Source organism: Pterocles gutturalis, unplaced genomic scaffold, assembly GCF_000699245.1.
Source record: "Pterocles gutturalis isolate BGI_N339 unplaced genomic scaffold, ASM69924v1 scaffold44118, whole genome shotgun sequence".
NCBI lineage: Eukaryota > Metazoa > Chordata > Aves > Pterocliformes > Pteroclidae > Pterocles > Pterocles gutturalis.
Genome location: NW_010122047.1, coordinates 1,251 through 17,521, shown reverse-complemented (window position 1 = coordinate 17,521; position 16,271 = coordinate 1,251). Strand labels below are relative to the sequence as shown.

Genomic DNA, 16,271 nt, shown 5'->3' with positions numbered 1-16,271 from the left:
GGGGGGGCGGCGGGGGGGGGGGGGAATCTGCTGTTTATGTACTGTTTGACATCACAGTTCTGGCATAAAATTTTTAAATTCCTGTTTGTAGAGTCCAGTTTTTACTTATTATTTAGAACTGTATGAATTTTAAATACTTGTACATCTGGTTTTTTTTTCAGTTTGCTTTTACTTTCTCCTCTTGAAATCAGAGGTTGCTATCAAGACAAATTTGCATGATTCTATTGAGCTTTTCTGTTTCTGACAAAGCTTGTAAAGTGTCCTTTAAAAAAAAAAATTCTTTTTTTATCATGCAAATCTGACGTGAAAGTACTCTTGATGGGGTGGAGTTTTTTGTTATTATTTAAGAGGAGGACTCAGGGTGGTAGGTCTATCTTATGTGGGTTCTAGCTGCTTTCTGCAGTTCTTTAGTGCAAGAATTGTCTCCTGTTGGGCTGCACCATAGAGCAATCCAAATAATTTTAGCTTTCAAGCCATTCTATGTTGTTTAATGTATTAAATAAACTTCCTTATCTTGTCCTTTCTTGAGTTGTTGCTACCACATTGTGGTTCTCTTTTATGCATTTTTTTTTTCCTTTTTCCAAAGGGAGGAATCGGGACTAAGGTGAATTTCTGTTACACACTTTATTTGTCACTTCTACTGGAATGCTGATAGCCACACATACAAACTGGCACTGGAACAGGCTTTCTGGAGAGGTGGTTGATGCCCTGATCTTGGCAGTGTTTAAGAGGCATTTGGACAATGCCCTTAACAACATGCTTTAGGTTTCGGTCAGCCCCGAAGTGGTCAGGCAGTTGGCCTAGATGATTGTTGTAGGTCCCTTTCAATGGAAATACTCTATTAATATTGTTAAAAGAAGTTTATTATTTTATTCTGATGGAGAAGAAAGTACTTCATCTGGAGAAAACTTATTTAATAGCCTGTTTTTAATAAATTATTTAAGTTCCACCATTTCATTCTTTATAAAAGGAGAAGAAGGGAAAGCAGTCAGTCCAGATAAAGCCTATAATGAGATAAGAGGCTTTTTCCCTAGCAGTCTTACAGTGAAATGAAGCTTACTTTTTTTTTTTTTTTAAATTTTTAAAAGTTTCTTGCATGTGCTTTAGTCGCGTATAGGAAAATGAGAGCCGAATATTGACTGGGTATGGTTCATGAAATAGTTTTATAAACTTTCTGGAACTGACAAGGGGTTAGATGGCCAGGGTCACTTTTTTTAAGCATACAGCTCACTTACTGTTGTCGAATCAATTTGTTAATGAGCTGGTTGTGAATGCTGCTTAGTAGCAAACTGATTATACAGACAAATACTGTGCAGAAGCATCACCAAACTGCAGTGTAATTTGGCATAAATAGCTGGTTTCACACAAATGGACTTGAATGAGGAGAGACTATAGCGTGGGTGTAAGGTATGTATTAAGAGAAGATCTTCAACAGGTATGATCAAGATTCATACAAATAGATCTCCCTTTTCAAAACATTTGCTTTAAAAACTGAGCAAGGAATTGAGCCTACCTAGTTTATGCTAAAATAAAGTGAACACATGGCTTATGACAAATCATGAGAAGTATGACTCGGTCAGCTAGCTGTAGTTTTGGAATGTGTCAAAGCTGATTTGCTTCGTTTACTTAGATTTTTGTGAGGGTGTGTCAAACTAAAGGGTCTTGAGCAGAATAAAATGACAACTGTATTGTATATGTAGTTCTAAAATTTGTAGTTAAACCAAAAAAAATCACTCATTATTAGTCTTTGAGAGACAAGCTTAGATTCTGCAGATGTGAAGTCTGATTTCAGATAGAATGATATGAAGGACAGTGTTTGTTAAGTTTTTGTGCTTTTGATAGGAGCTAGGGAGAACCAAAGGAATGGATCAGGGCTGGTGATGGCAGAAACTGTACATGGCTTTGTCACTATGGTATTCTGATATGTTAGGGCTCTCAAGCATGCACTCTGACTGTGATTCCTTCTGTAAGTAGAAAAAAAACAAGGTTTTTTTGCATGTTACTGATAAGAAAAATGAATCGGGATAGCAAGTTCTGAATTTAGTGGATTATTTTTTGCCACTGTTTAAAACCTGTCTGATTACATGAAATTTAGTAATTTAGAATGAACTGATCTGTACAATGACCTGTAACTTTATAAAAAATATATAATTTCTGATATATTTTTAGAGAAAAGCCTTGTTCTGTTTTGAGCTTGTGTGAAATTTGTAAGTCATTTAACTTCTACGCAGTCAGATTCAGACCACTTGCAAAGCTTTTAGAAATGTAATCTAACTCACAGAAGGAAAGCCCCTCTTTCCTGGAAACAGCTAAACTTTTTCCCACTGATGGGAAATAGTGAATGAATTCCTTATTTTGCTTTGCTTTTGCTTTACCTGTTAAACTGTCTTTATTTCAACCCACAAGTTTTCACTCCTTTATCCTTCTGATTTTCTCCACGGTCCCACTGAGGGGGAGTGAGCGAGTGGCTGTGTGGGGCTGAGCTGCCGGCTGGCGTTAAACCACAGCAGAAGCAAAAGAGAAAACTTTTCCTCCTTCACTAGAAGGTTGTGCTGTTGGTGGTGGGAATTACTGGGGTAAGAAGGGCTTTTCCAGAGCCCCAGCTTCAACCATCAGCACTCTTTATGTTAACAAACTGTTAGAATATGTGAAATTATTATGGTGTGTCATTTGATGAAGAATGAGGTATATTCCTGTTCATTGGGTGTAACACAGAAGCATCATCCTGCCTAAAATGTCAGCCAGGGCCTTCTCTAGTTGCAGAATAGCAAAACATCACAAGCTTTTACTGCAGTACTTTTTTTTTCCCTTCTGCAAAATAAAACTGTGAAGACTTATTTCTGGCTATATGAAGGATAAAACTACTGCACGCTGAATCCTGTACAAGAACTGAAGAAAACTGAATTCTTTTAATTTTATTATTTAAAATTTTCTTTTTTATACTCTAAGCTGACAATAGCTTATGCATTTTAAAAATGCCATTTCTTAACCGAGAGTTTTATGTTATTAGGATTTTACTGTTGTCACATATACATTTCGAAGCTTTTTTTCATTGTTATATGAGATAATATTCTGATCTGAAATTTATAGTTGTTCAAAAGAATGAACTGGTTTTGTCTGGGCAGTCATTAATACTGGTTCAACATTGTTCTAATTAAGTGGTGAGAAGATCTGTTGCTGATAATAGGAGCCTGTTCTGGTACTGTGCAGTTGAAAACTAAGCGGGTATAAAAACGGGTCATGTTGGTAGCCTAATAAGAGTATCCCATATACCAGTTTGAAAATTGAATTACTTAAGCCAACATTTTTGTTTAAGAGCTTTAGATATAGGGAAAAAAGATCCAGTTGTGGAGCTTTGACAAGGTCTTGTAACTTAGGTGAGTTGAGGCAGAATGTTTTTTCATTGTCTGCTACAAAGTTGTGTCATTTATTTGGCATATGTGAATCTTCCAAGAATTCTGTAAATTTTGCTGTCCTTACAATCTTTGTCTAATCCTTATTGTACGGTAACTGCAATTGATCAGACCACTGCTTAAATATAATATTGAATGTATACGTTACAGTTTTCACTGTCCTTATAAAGGAGCTTATTAGTCTATGACCAACTACGCCTTAAAGTCTGAAGGTAGTGAATAACAACAGTTTTCTCTACAAAGTGGTGTGTGCTGAATAGAATTAATTGGAAGCAGCTGGAATGAATTATTGTACTTAAAGGTCATTATTTGTTTTTATCCTTAATATACTATAATTTTCTCATGAATTAGTGTCACAATCTGGAAGAAAAAATTATTAAACCAGTAATTCTTCAAAAATATTATGTTCTTTATGAAATGTTTTGTTTGCTCTTTCATATAATAGGTAAAATATTACAGACACTTGGCACCTGATCACTTGCTTCAAATATGCCATCGACTTGGTCCGCTTCTAGAGCAAGAAATTCCCCAAAGTGTCCCTGGAGTGCAGACGTTATTAGGAGCTGGCAGACAGTCTTTGCTTCGTACAAACAAAAGTATGAAAATTTTATGAGAATTTTGAGAATTCTTGATATTTCATGCCTTTTCTATGCTTTTGCATGAGAAGATGCTTTCCTACATTTTTTGTGTAATTCTTTTAAAACAGGTTGCAAACATGTTGTATGGAAGGGATCTGCTCTTGCTGCGCTACACTGTGGGAGGCCTCCAGAGTCCCCGGTGAATTATGGCAGTCCACCTAGTATAGGTAAGTCAGTTTTATTCTGGCATTGCCATTGTGATACCTAACTGCCAGGGTGAGTGATTGATTATTGTGATGATGAGAACTAAGTAGTAGTTCTGTTTATATTTGTCCTTGTTTGTGACATGCCTTACCTTTATTATTAATTTTATTGAGGTGTTGTGTTGTCACATTTACCAGTGTGTATGCTGGGGGAAAAATGGCTAATGTAAATCCATATACTAGTTCTGCTCTGAAGCTAATTTTGTGTTTGGAGTATGAAATGGAATAAAATATATTTCAACAGTGAGAATACACAAATAAAACTGTTTTTCTTAAAGGTGTAATAAGGCTCTCAGTACATAAATAATTAGTACTTATTAACAACTTAAAACCAGGACAGCATTGCCTGCACCCATTGTTGGAGAGAATTAAGTCGTGCAGACTGGTAATGATTTTCTTTGGAAAGCTTTGAGTGTCACACCCCAGTGTGCTCTCTGGTCCGTTCAGTAATTTTGTAGCTGTGCTTTATACTTTGCTGTGCTATATCATGAAGCATGCATGTGCTGTCTGTACTGTTGAAAAACTGAGAAGCTGAAAGAGGTATTCTTCTTTCCCTTATTTCTTGTTACTATTTTTACGCTCTCATATGGTCTTTAAAACATGTTCTTAGCTTTCAACCTTTTAACAAGAAGATACATGTTTTTTAGTTGCTAGTAGGATCAAGCTGTGTGGTGTTTTAGGAGATTCTTTAAGGAGCATCCTTTATCTTTTGTCATGGATAGGAAAATGTACAGAATCACTTGTGTCTTTTAATCTTTCTCTGCTGATGTTCACAGAAGGGGGAACGATAACACCAAATTACCGTGTGGATTATAACAGAACAGTAGTGGTTTATCCCAAAATGGTAGTTGCAGATAAATTTTCCATCTGTAAACTCCTTTTGGAGGCTGTTGGTAGCCCATAAGATTTCCATGAATTGGGTGAGAGAGATATAAAAAATAGAGAGTTGAGAGAGCTTAATTTGGGCTATTTATATTATTTGTAATGTTGAAGAAACTGTAAATCAAATCTCAAAATGCATACCATTACACTTTACCCAGAGAACTCTGTCTTAACAGCTGAAGCAGAAGCATGCTGCAGCTAAGAAGCTCTTCAGTTCCGCACAGCCAATTTTGGCTTGGTCAGATGGCAGAGTATTTGGTGTGCTAGTAGCTCTTCCATTTTAAAGCACAAGTTTCATGCTTTCCTGTGATATTTCTGTAGATGCTTGAAATATAGGAAGAAAGCGTGGTTTTCCTGGTTGTTCAGAGCTAAGTTTTCAGAACCTCCTCAGCTAGTATGTGCATTGGTCAGAGGTGATTCACTTAAACCCTCAGGTAGCACCTGCATCCGTTCAGTGTTGTTTTGTTTAGAGCTGCTATTTTGGTATTCGTGTAGAGAGTTGTTTCTGTGTCGTGCTCTAGGTGTGGGCGAGAAATTGCTTGTTGCTGAATAGACTAATTCCCCACTGTGCATTGGCTTGAAGATTGTAAACTTGGAAAATCTTGGGCTAGATTAGGAGCTATTTCTGCAACGTGACTGGAGGACTGAGCTTTCTAATAACTCAGGTTTCTTTAGTGGTTGCCTTACCTTTTCCTTTACTTGGGAATGCATTTTAAAATATGTTGGAGAAATCAGATGGAAGAAGACTGTTTTGCATCGTACTGTAGCTTGCTCCATGGTATAGAATTTTTAAAGGGAAAAAGACCAGTGTATGAAATCCATGTCAGCTGGAGTTCAAAGAAGGTTGTAGCGTTGCTGTGGTAGTGGAGTTAAATGTTAAGAAAAATAACTTTCAGGTTCTTTTTAGGGAAGAACAAGTAAGGCTTTCTAAATAAATGTTATTTTTATTGAACCTTTTGCAGAGCGCTGAATATTTGCAAAATTACAGTTATTTCAACGTACCACTTTTTCATGACCAATAATTTCCTTTTCCAAACATTGAGATAAGTGCTGGTAACTGAATGTTTTCAACTGTGAAGTGTATTTGGATTTTTTTGGATGTCTGGTTCAGAGCCGTGTGTTAAAGTATTTGGTTTTGATTTATCCTGTTCTACTCTGATCCTCTCAATGATATCATGAACTGCAATGACACTTCTTTTATAAATTGAACTAGAAGATTTTGTTCTCTTTTGTTAATAATGTCTCCATTTTCCCCTGGGAAGGCTGTATTTTATGTATTTGCCCAACAAAAAAAAATTGTCACCTATTATTCTTCAGGCTGTATGTATTTCAGGTAGAGAACCAGCTAATGGTTGAGGAACAGAAAAGATACTGGTCTTTCTATCTTGTGCGGGAAAACTTTAATTTACACTTCAGTGAACATACAGAAATATTCATTTGTTCCTAGTCTGACAAATCAATGCAATTATGATGCTGATGGGATATTCTTTAGAATTAAATTTTTGCGTATGTTGTTCCAGTTGCCTTGTAGGTAGCTGGTTTATATGCAGTTAAAATATATCTGTGCAAATATGTGCTTCTCCAGAAAACTACAGAGTATCTGTAGAATGTAATAAAGAGAAACAGATCTTGAGTACAGAATAATCTTTGTCCAGTTGCTATCACTTGTGCAGCATATCTTATTAAAAATTGCTGAAGTGCTTAGTTAAGAACAAAAGGAGCTATGTCATATGCTAATTTGTTTTCTTAAAGGTCCTGTCTTCTTGGATGCAGAAACAGAAAAAGAACTGTTTTTCAGTAATTTTCAGGAACTACAGAAAAGCCACAGAGCCAAAGTGTAACACTTTGAGAGCTTTGAGCTCAAAGCTCTTGGGGGAAGCTGGTCACTCAGGTGTGAAGACCTGAATGACACTGGCTGTTTGCCCCAGACAACAAAGAATGTTTTTCCTGACCAGTGAATGTATCTGCCTTTCGGAGGTAGTATTTCATGGTCTTGCTGAATAATCCACTTCAAGGAAAGTTCTGAGGCATTTTGCACTTTTCTCACAGTTTCTTTATTAAATGATGCTGCTGTTTTGCCTGTAAAGAGAGTGTGAGGTTCTGAAAGCGGAGTAGGTGTGTGTTTTTAGAAATATAGTAAATACTATAGGCCTAAAAGCTGACCCAAGGGTGCTTTGTGTGACTGTATTATTCTGTTAATTATAGTAAAAAACCTAAAGGAAAAGACCATTTTGTGTTAAAGGATAGTATAGAAGTAATGTTACGCGTGTTTATTCCAGTCTAAAGTGAATTATGCTGAAGTAAATGACTTGTTACGCAAGAAGAAATGAGCTATAGACATCTTATGGTGCTTATACTTTGCGTAAAGTACCAACTGAAGAGATACCCAGTGAAAGTAAGGGGGATTGCAGTGAACTTAGGGAGCAGTTTGGAGATGCTTGAGGTTGTATGGTTTTCTTCTGTTTTTACGTTCTGCCTTTTGAAACAGTCACTTCAATTGAGCAAATTAATATTATATGTAAAGTTTTAGATGTATATAGAATTTTTATTTTTTCAGAAATGCTCCAGTGAGGAGTTAGTGTACTTTTACCTTTGTGAAATGCCCAGAGACAGATTCTGACTTGAAGCTTAACCACTTTACTTGATTGACAGTCATCTGTAAGCCAGGAGACTTGAAGTACTGAATAGAGGTTAGAAGTTGAACATAAAAATTGTAGGAAGGTAGAGGGCAATTCAAACTGCTTTTTTTTTGGTCTTGGGCATCGTTACAGAAGGGGGGAAAAAACGCAACAACCCAAAACTGGGTGCTTGATACATTTAATTACACCAGCTTGGAGGGTGAAAGGAGTGGTCTAGCAGTCTCTTGTTTATTGTTAACATCTGGGAGTGCCTTGGTACTCGTCAGAGGAATGTCTAGCCTCCCAAGTTGTGTAACTTGATTCAATATGGGTAAGAGTTGTAAGTGAAGTATATTCTTCAGGTGTCCTTCCAGGTTCCTTCTCAGTCTGGTTTAATTTTTTGTGTGAATGGAAGAGGAACATAGGTAGATTATATTCTTCAGAATAGTTTAATTAGTTAAATAGAACTCCAGAAACGAAGAAAATGAAAGATAAGCCATAATGATTTCTGCATGTGCTTTTTTTAAAATGTAACTTACACTTGGTAAAAAATTAAGTTGGGTTTATGACTGACTAGTGATTAAGGCAGATTAATATCCCCCATCTTTAAGGTAGATTTCACATTCCAGGATAAGACCATGCAAATAAGGTGATAGAATCAGTCACTTCGATAAAACTAAAATAAGAAAGCCAATGGGAAAAAATACCAGCATAGCTAATATTACCATATATTTCGGACCCACACATTTCTTGTACAGATTGCTGGTTTTTTTCAGAGCTGCTTGTTCTGTTTTGGGTGGGGAGTGCATTGGAGACATTCTAAAACTTTGAAGGCATTCCGCTGGTGCCTGTTGAATACTTTCAAGGGGGAGAAAATCTATCCTCTTTCGTAAGTTCCACTGAAAGCTCCTGCCACTTTACCTTCATCAGCTTTATATTTAAGTTTGATGTCTAAATTGTTCTGAGGAAAACCAAACAAATAAGGTGATCTTGACTTTCTGGGATGTGTGGTTTTCATATTAAGGCTGTTTTCAGCAATGAATTGTAACAGTAGAAGTGAGATTTTAAAAAAGCAAAGTTCCTTTTTACTCATTTGTTTTAAGAGCCCAACTCTCCATTCACAGTTTAGGTTCCTGAGAGGCCCTTATAAAAAAGGAATTTAAGCTCTTACCTTTAGAGCTTGAAATTAGAGCCCTTGGGGAAAGAATCCCATATTTCTCACCCTGCTCCACTTGCTTTTCACTTTTCTTTTCTCCTTTTTTTTTTTTTTTTTTTTTTTATAACTGTAGTAAAAGGTTTCAAACAACTTGTTGTATTTGACCCTGCTTTCAAAGGAGGATTAGACTAGATAATTTTCAGAGGTCACTTCCAACCATTCTGTGATTCTGCAGTAACAAAGTTCTTCTAGCTTTAAACCTGGTGAGGGACATGAAGGAATACAAAAAGGGCTTTTACAGGTCTATCAGCAACAGAAGGAACAGTAGGGCCTACTGCTGAATGGTGCAGGGGACCTGGTGACAAAAGACCTGGAAGAGGTGAGGTGTTGAATGCCCTGTTGGCCTGGGTCTTCACTGGTGATAGCAGCCTTCAAAAATTTCAGGCTCTGGAGAGCAGGGGGAAGGTCTAGAGTAAGGAAGACTTTCCCTTGGTGGAAGAGGATCATGTTAGAGACTGTTTGAACAAACCACCTGTGTAACCTCCTGCACAAGTGGATGCTGGGGGCTGACCGGCTAGAAGGCCGCTTTGTAGAAAATGATCTGGCTGTCCCGGTGTTAAACGTGTCAGACATTGAGTCTACAATGTGTCCTTGCACAAAAGACTGCATTGCTCTTGGGTTGAGGGTGTTCTTCCTCTCTGCTCAGCTCAGGGAGATCACATCTGCAGTGCTGGGTCCAGATCTGGGTTCCTTGAAACAAGACAGACAGAGATAGACTGGAGCTAGCCTAGCAAAGGACCAGGAAAATGGTGATGGGGTTGAGGTGTCTGTGATACAAGGAGAAGCCAAGAGGGCTGGCATTGTTTAGCCTTGAGAACGCACGGGGAGGTGTTATCAGTGAGTATAAATTTCTGAATAGGAATGTGTGGTGAAGATGGAGCCAGACTCTTCTCGTTGATGCCTTCTGACAGAACAGAGGCCATGGACACCAGCTGAAATAGAGGAACTTCAGATTAAACATGAGAAAACACCTTTGGGGGGTGATCAAAGCTCTGGCACGTGTTGCTCAGAGAGGTTGCAAAGTCTCCGTCCCTGGAGATATTCAAAACCTGATTGGACACAGTCTTGGCTTGAGCCTACTGTAGCTGACCCTGCTCGAGCAGAGGGTTTGGACTAGGTGATCTCTTGCGGTCTGTTCCTACATCAGCCGTTCTGTTGACTGTTTCAGTCTTTGAGGCTGGCCATGTTGTGTGAAGACAAGCCCAGTTACCTAAAAACTAGAAGTCAATTAATTTTGTTTGGAACCAATTGGTAAACAGTTAATAGCAACTTAAATGACAAAATTCATGTTCAAAATGTCAACAGAAACCACGGCTTTCTCAGGCGTTAGTTCCTACGGATCAGTTAGCTTCGTTATTAAATATGAAGAATTCTGATGTTGCAACCACAATTCCATTTGTAAATATGTGGCGGATTGTTCAGAGTGGACAATCTCATTTCTGTTGTTTCCTTTTTTCCTCCTTCCTACCCTTCTTCTCGTGTTGGTTGACTCGCTGTAAGGCCCAACCAGTGCGCTCTGTCCCTTCCTGGGATAAAGTCTCATCCTCCTTCCCTCCCTTATTATGTAAGGTTTGTGGCTCCCCTGCAGCTGTTTAACTGCTTGCACATTATCACTCTTCCTGTGATTAACACCTTTGCTCATACTGACTCATTTGTGTGAGGCCAGGCAAAATTTAAGCAAAGAGAGAAAACGGCTAGTATGGCTAAAACGAGAGATATTAGACTTGCTGTCACAGAGGCTTCTAAAATAGCTCTTTTCCAAATTCAGTTAAAATGGCACTAAAATAGGCTAGAGACCACATAAGGCCTGACAGTCATTGATACTAGATATGGATAACAATTGTTATAAAACCAAAGACCTTTAATTAGTACAAAGGCATTATTATTATTAATAGTTGGTAATCTTTCTCACCTTGACTTGCACCAGAAAAATCAATTTTATTGTTCGGCTGCAGGAGTTTGTTTTTGAGATGTGGCTATTTTCAATTTTTGCCTGTATTCTGGAGGAAAAAAATAAATGCTATTGTGCTAGCAAAGTGTGCAGGTGACACATCGGAGTTGTCAGTGTTTGGAATAAAAAAGTGGGAATAGGTCAGTTAGAGAAATCAAGCTGGATCTCTTGGCAAAGTTAGTGAGAGTAGATATAAATGTATTTGAATGGAAGGCCGTATTGAAGAATAAGGGTGGATGTGAGGATTTTGTTCAAAGCAACACCAAAAAAGACAGTTTGAGAAGTCTTTTATAAACTGTGTGTTTATGGACAGTCTTCAGACCTACAGGAGATTGATTCTTCCCCCCACCCACAATTGCATGATCTTGGTAGAAGATTTTCTTCCCATAGAATGTAAGTTCATAATACTTTTTCCATGTCAAATCACTCTTTAATTCACTTAATTTTATTTTTAAGCAGTTTTGGGATTTTTATATGGTTTAAGTTTTGATGAAAGCCAAAGAGTGAGACAGGTCCCGATTTTCTAGTTTCCAGTATCACAGCGTTGCCTCCTATTTCCTCCAATAAATGGATTGTTACTGAACATTTCACCTGTTGAGTTTCCCAGGGATATGTGGATGAGTAGCAAGTTGCCCATTACCACTTCACATCAGTGAGAATACAATCAGAAATACTGGCTTAGGTTCTGTTAAACATGATCTTCTTCAGTGATGAAAAAACAAACAAACAAACAAAAAAACCCAAAAAATAAAACCTTGAAATTCATCTCAAGTACTTTGAAAAGGTTTTCATAAATTCAGATGTATATTAGAAATTGCATGCTTATATGAAGTTATTGGCTGTTCTACCCTAAACAGTCTGCTTACAGTTTCAATTTATTGACAGAACATCTTTGCAAATGAAAGTTTTGGTGAAGCTTTTTCACTTTTGTGAGCTGTGGTTTCATTTGAAGGCATTGCTAGAAGCTGATTTCCAACAACCTTCTCTGTCTTACATGAAGAGCAAACCTTCTGACTAGCTCGAGATTATAGTGTGTGATCACTTCATTGTTGTGACAAAGACCTGCCTTACTTTGTGTGTGTGTGTGTGTTTGAGGGGTTTTTTTTGGGGGGGGAGGTGTGGTGTGTGTTTTTGTTGTGGTTTTTTTTTTTTTAATAACTGTAGGATGATTTATCAGAAATGAACTATATTTATGTTGTGACCAAACTAATCTTGGTTTCCTGCTGTTCTAGACTGTTGGCAGGAAAAAGCTTTGTCATAAAGCTTCTTGTATAAGGGGAGAGTGCAGAGGATATAGTAGAGCCTGAATACAGTAGTTGTGCATCAACTACAAGTGCCTCCCTCCGCAGCTAATGATGCTGCTCCTTTACAAAGCATCTTGAACTAGGAAAACTTCCTTGAATCCTTGGGCTATGTAGGCAGTGAACTGTGTCAGGGCTGTTCTTATGGCCTGAGGCCAATGGGCTTGGCAGTTGTCCATACCACTAAGTGCTTTTGCACTGTATAGAGTAGCTACAATCCAGTTTGCGTATTTACTGTAGTTTGAGCTGTGCTGAGTCATGAACCAGTGTCTAGTTGGTCTGGGCCAAAACCCAGCGATGTGAGAGGCTTGTACCAGTTTCCCAGTTGATGGTAGGGAGTGAATGTGATTCAGTGGCCAGACCCCTGCCCCAGTCCTGCTCAGTTCACTGCTACAGGCATGAGCCTTGGTCCCACGTAAAGAGTGCCTAACCAGAGTAGTAATGGAAGTGTCAGCTACTTCTCTTGGCTCTGGCAGACCTTGTTTCTGTGTGCGTGTAGTGCTGTGGACATTGTTGGGCATTTATGCTTTTCAGGTATGCGGAAGTTGAAGATCTGAATATGTTGCCTGCTGTATCACAATTCTATGGAGTACAAAATATATCCTCATTGCCCTTCTTCAGTCTAACGATGATACAAGGAACTGTTTGACTAATGTCTATGTATTCATGCAAATAAGTGTTATACTCTTCGTTGCATGGGTAGCAGTTTAGTAACGCTGAGCTTTATTTTCTTTACTAAAGTCCTTGATAGAGGATTTCTATTTTCTTAAAACAAAGTAGATTCCTGCTCCTTGACCTTCTTAGCTTTCAAACTTGAAAAAAAAAATCTGTTAGTCAAAATTTGAATTTTCTGTAAGGTTTTGGTAAATTTTTATGTAAATTTTTATGTGTGTTTGTTTAGCTGTAGTGGGTAGCAATATTCCTTAAAAAAAAAAAGTTGATTGTCTTGCAAGTGATGGATAAGTATTTAGTTGTGTAGAAAACCAGGTTGCCTTGGAGAAGCTACGTGAATGCTCTTATGGTGGTTAAACTTCAGGTGGCTTACTCCTCCATGGAAGCTGCCTTGGTCCTGAATTTCTCAGACTAGGTGTAAATGGGAGAAGCATGTGTTTGGGCACTTAAAGTTGAAAGCTGTATCGCACCTTTCTGCTTTCTGCTTTGAAATTTGTTACCTTTTTGCATGTTTGTATTGTAGCCTACTTCTCTCTGTATTTTTCCCCAACTATGGCAAAATGACAGTTACTGTACTAAGCTGTTCATACCGCAAGGGGTCCAGTGTTGAAATAAACTTTCACTTCTGGAGAAGTATTTTAGTTTATGAACCTAATATAAATGCCTTCTCTTTTTTCTTTCCACATTTGGTAGTGGATACCCTGTTTTCAAGAAAACTAAATGGAAAATACAGACTTGAACGCCTCGTTCCAACTGCAGTTTATCAACACATGAAGATGCACAAACGAATTTTAGGACACTTATCTTCTGTATACTGTGTAACTTTTGATCGGACTGGCAGAAGGATATTTACTGTAAGTACAAAAATCTTTATTTTTGGTTATTTTAAGTACAGATAGCATGTCACCTAATTGTTTCCAAAAACTAAATGTGCTGCTGTTGTCTATCAAGATCAGGTTAATGCTTTACTGCTGTTGCTCTCAAATATGCTCTTTAATAACCGTGTTGGTTTGCATGGTAAAATAGTTTGGGCATACATGTTTTAAGGCTAGATGTGATGGTGATTGCTGAGTTGTGTAGTTCAGTCAGAACACTCAGGTTATTTTCAGTGGAAGTTAATTACCCTAGCTAGATTCTTTCCTCTGGACTTGTTTTCTCCAGCAAAAACATAAGCAAAAGAATGGACTACCACCACAGAATGTGATTAGGAAGTGAGAGAGGACAATCAATGTGTAATTAAAGATTATTTTTACTCTTTTTTTATGCAGCCTTTGTTAAATTTCAAGCATGGCTGTAAAGTTTACAGTCTGGTGATAGATTTGGTACAACATGTTGAAGGAAACTAGAAAGCTGAAAATTCACATGGTGCATTTTAACAAATGTTGGTTCATAAGGAATTGTCTTCGGGATCCAGGGAACTTTTTTTTTTTGTACCAGTGTTCTTAGTATTTTTTAACTATTTGCTTTTTGTTGTTGTTGTTAAATAAATAAATATTGGATGGCTGTCTGAAATCAGTACTGAAATTGCAAGTTTCCCAAGGAATGGGAATTATAAAAGCAGATAGGTGTCAGTATAATTTGGTTTTCTTGGTGAGTTGTCAATTTTAGTAGAACCAGAGATCTCATAAATACACCCGTCATGCCAATCTGAGGCACTTTGGCTGCATTAATTACCTTCCCACAAACACCGTCTGTAATTGATACCTTTGGGAATGAAGGAGCTTGGTTGTGTCTTTCCTAACCTCATGACAGATAACTCAAACAGTGCAGCTGGAAGTACAGTTCAGTTCTCCTGCCTGATGTATTGCAGTCCTAACTTCTAAAATTCTCTCAGGGCGGTTTTAGGTATAATTCACCCTATAGCCCACGTGCATTTTGCTTTGTTGCGCAGAGGGATGTGCAGGGGTGGGACACTTGCAGTGTTTTGAACAGACCTGTTTGTTTGTTCGCTTGTTACTTCAGGCATAGCAGAGACTTTTTTTCATATTCCTTTAGCTTTCATCAGCAAGTGAAGTCCCTCAACAGTCATAGGCATTAAATTCTTATGTCCTGTGGTTTATGCATGATTAACCTATTAAGAAAAGGGATCTCTGTTGTGGGTTTATTTTATACGTGACATGGCAGAATGGATTAGAGATTCTGTGTTTACGAAGTATAAAAGTAATCTATACTCACCCTGTCCATCTAGGAAGAACAAACAGAAGTTTTTATTTAGAGGTGAAGTGCATGAAATGCCTTGTTAAGGTCTTCCAAGTTTCCATGTTCCTAACACTTTCCCGTGTTCCTAAAATCTTTCCTTTGGCTAGAGATAATACTAAACTTCCTCTTGGGTGCATCTGCCATGATCATTCCTTGTTGCACATTCCCTTGCTTTTTGCAGTCTGATTTAAGAGTGAGTAAAGACAGAATTCTCTTGACTGTGACGGCAGTTTGTTTCCAAAAGAAAAACAGAAGAACCTGAAATAAAATGGGGGGAGCAATATTGCTTCTGCAACCCCAGAGCTTTGCTGACAGTCCTTTCCTGACAAATATACCAGTGTCCTGGTATGCTTGCTTGAGAAAGGTCCCAGTTTAGATCATGATTACTTCAATCTAGTGTTCAGTAAAGTGTCCATAGAAATTAATTGTGGCTGGTGAATTTTCCTTGAGGGGGGCCTGGCACAGAACTCCTTCTCTCTGCATTCTCGGGTAAATCTAGTAGTAGTTTTTGTGTAGCTGTTCAAGTGGTTGTTGGTAAATGGAAAACCAATGGGGTGTATTCCGCGTTCCGGTAAAATCCAAGTTGCTGTAGCTGGTGCGATGTAGTCAGTGGATAAACAGTCATGAGCTGTCTTGTTGTAATTGCATCTGTATAATGAAATGGGGCCACTTCTTCTCAATCTAGACCACTCTAAAGTCTCTACTGCATTAAATAGAAACAGGAATTTATAATCAAAAGTAAGCCAGACAGGTCTGTTGCCAGCCTGTAAATTTGCGTACATTGAGAGGGAATCGTTCTTCCTCTATGTTTTTATTTTACACCCTCCAGCATGTCTCCAGTGTGATGTTAGCTAGAAAACAGGTTGTTTTAGATTTACAATTGATTCTAGAAGATGCATCGTAACTGTTTCCTTTTCCTCCTGACCTCTGAAGGGTAGGAAGACTCTAAATTCAAGTTCTATTTGTGTTCTGCTTCAAATTAAAAGGAAAATAAAGTGATCTCAGCACACTTTTGAGTCATACTCTTCTGGGAGATGTTATCTTTGCTCTTAGTTTGCCTAAAGGCAGTGAAAACAGGACATTATGCAGTTTTCTTACTAGCTAGTAGGTCTTGCAATTACTAGTTATATTCCTCTACAGATTTCAGAAGAGATTTCTGAAGATCAACCTCTTACCTG

General features: G+C 37.9%; 1 protein-coding gene across 1 annotated transcript in view; it reads left to right on the top strand.

Moving 5' to 3' along the window:
- LOC104464646 (PH-interacting protein-like) overlaps nucleotides 1–13,748 on the top strand; it is a gene marked incomplete at its 3' end in the record, with an annotated part of 16,512 nt that extends 2,764 nt beyond the window's left edge. Inside the window, exons 2-4 of the mRNA XM_010077414.1 lie at nucleotides 3,859–4,009; nucleotides 4,120–4,218; nucleotides 13,588–13,748. Of these exons, the coding sequence (XP_010075716.1) occupies nucleotides 3,859–4,009; nucleotides 4,120–4,218; nucleotides 13,588–13,748 (411 nt within the window). The remainder of the gene's footprint in view (nucleotides 1–3,858; nucleotides 4,010–4,119; nucleotides 4,219–13,587) is intronic.
- Between the last annotated feature and the right edge of the window lie 2,523 nt (nucleotides 13,749–16,271).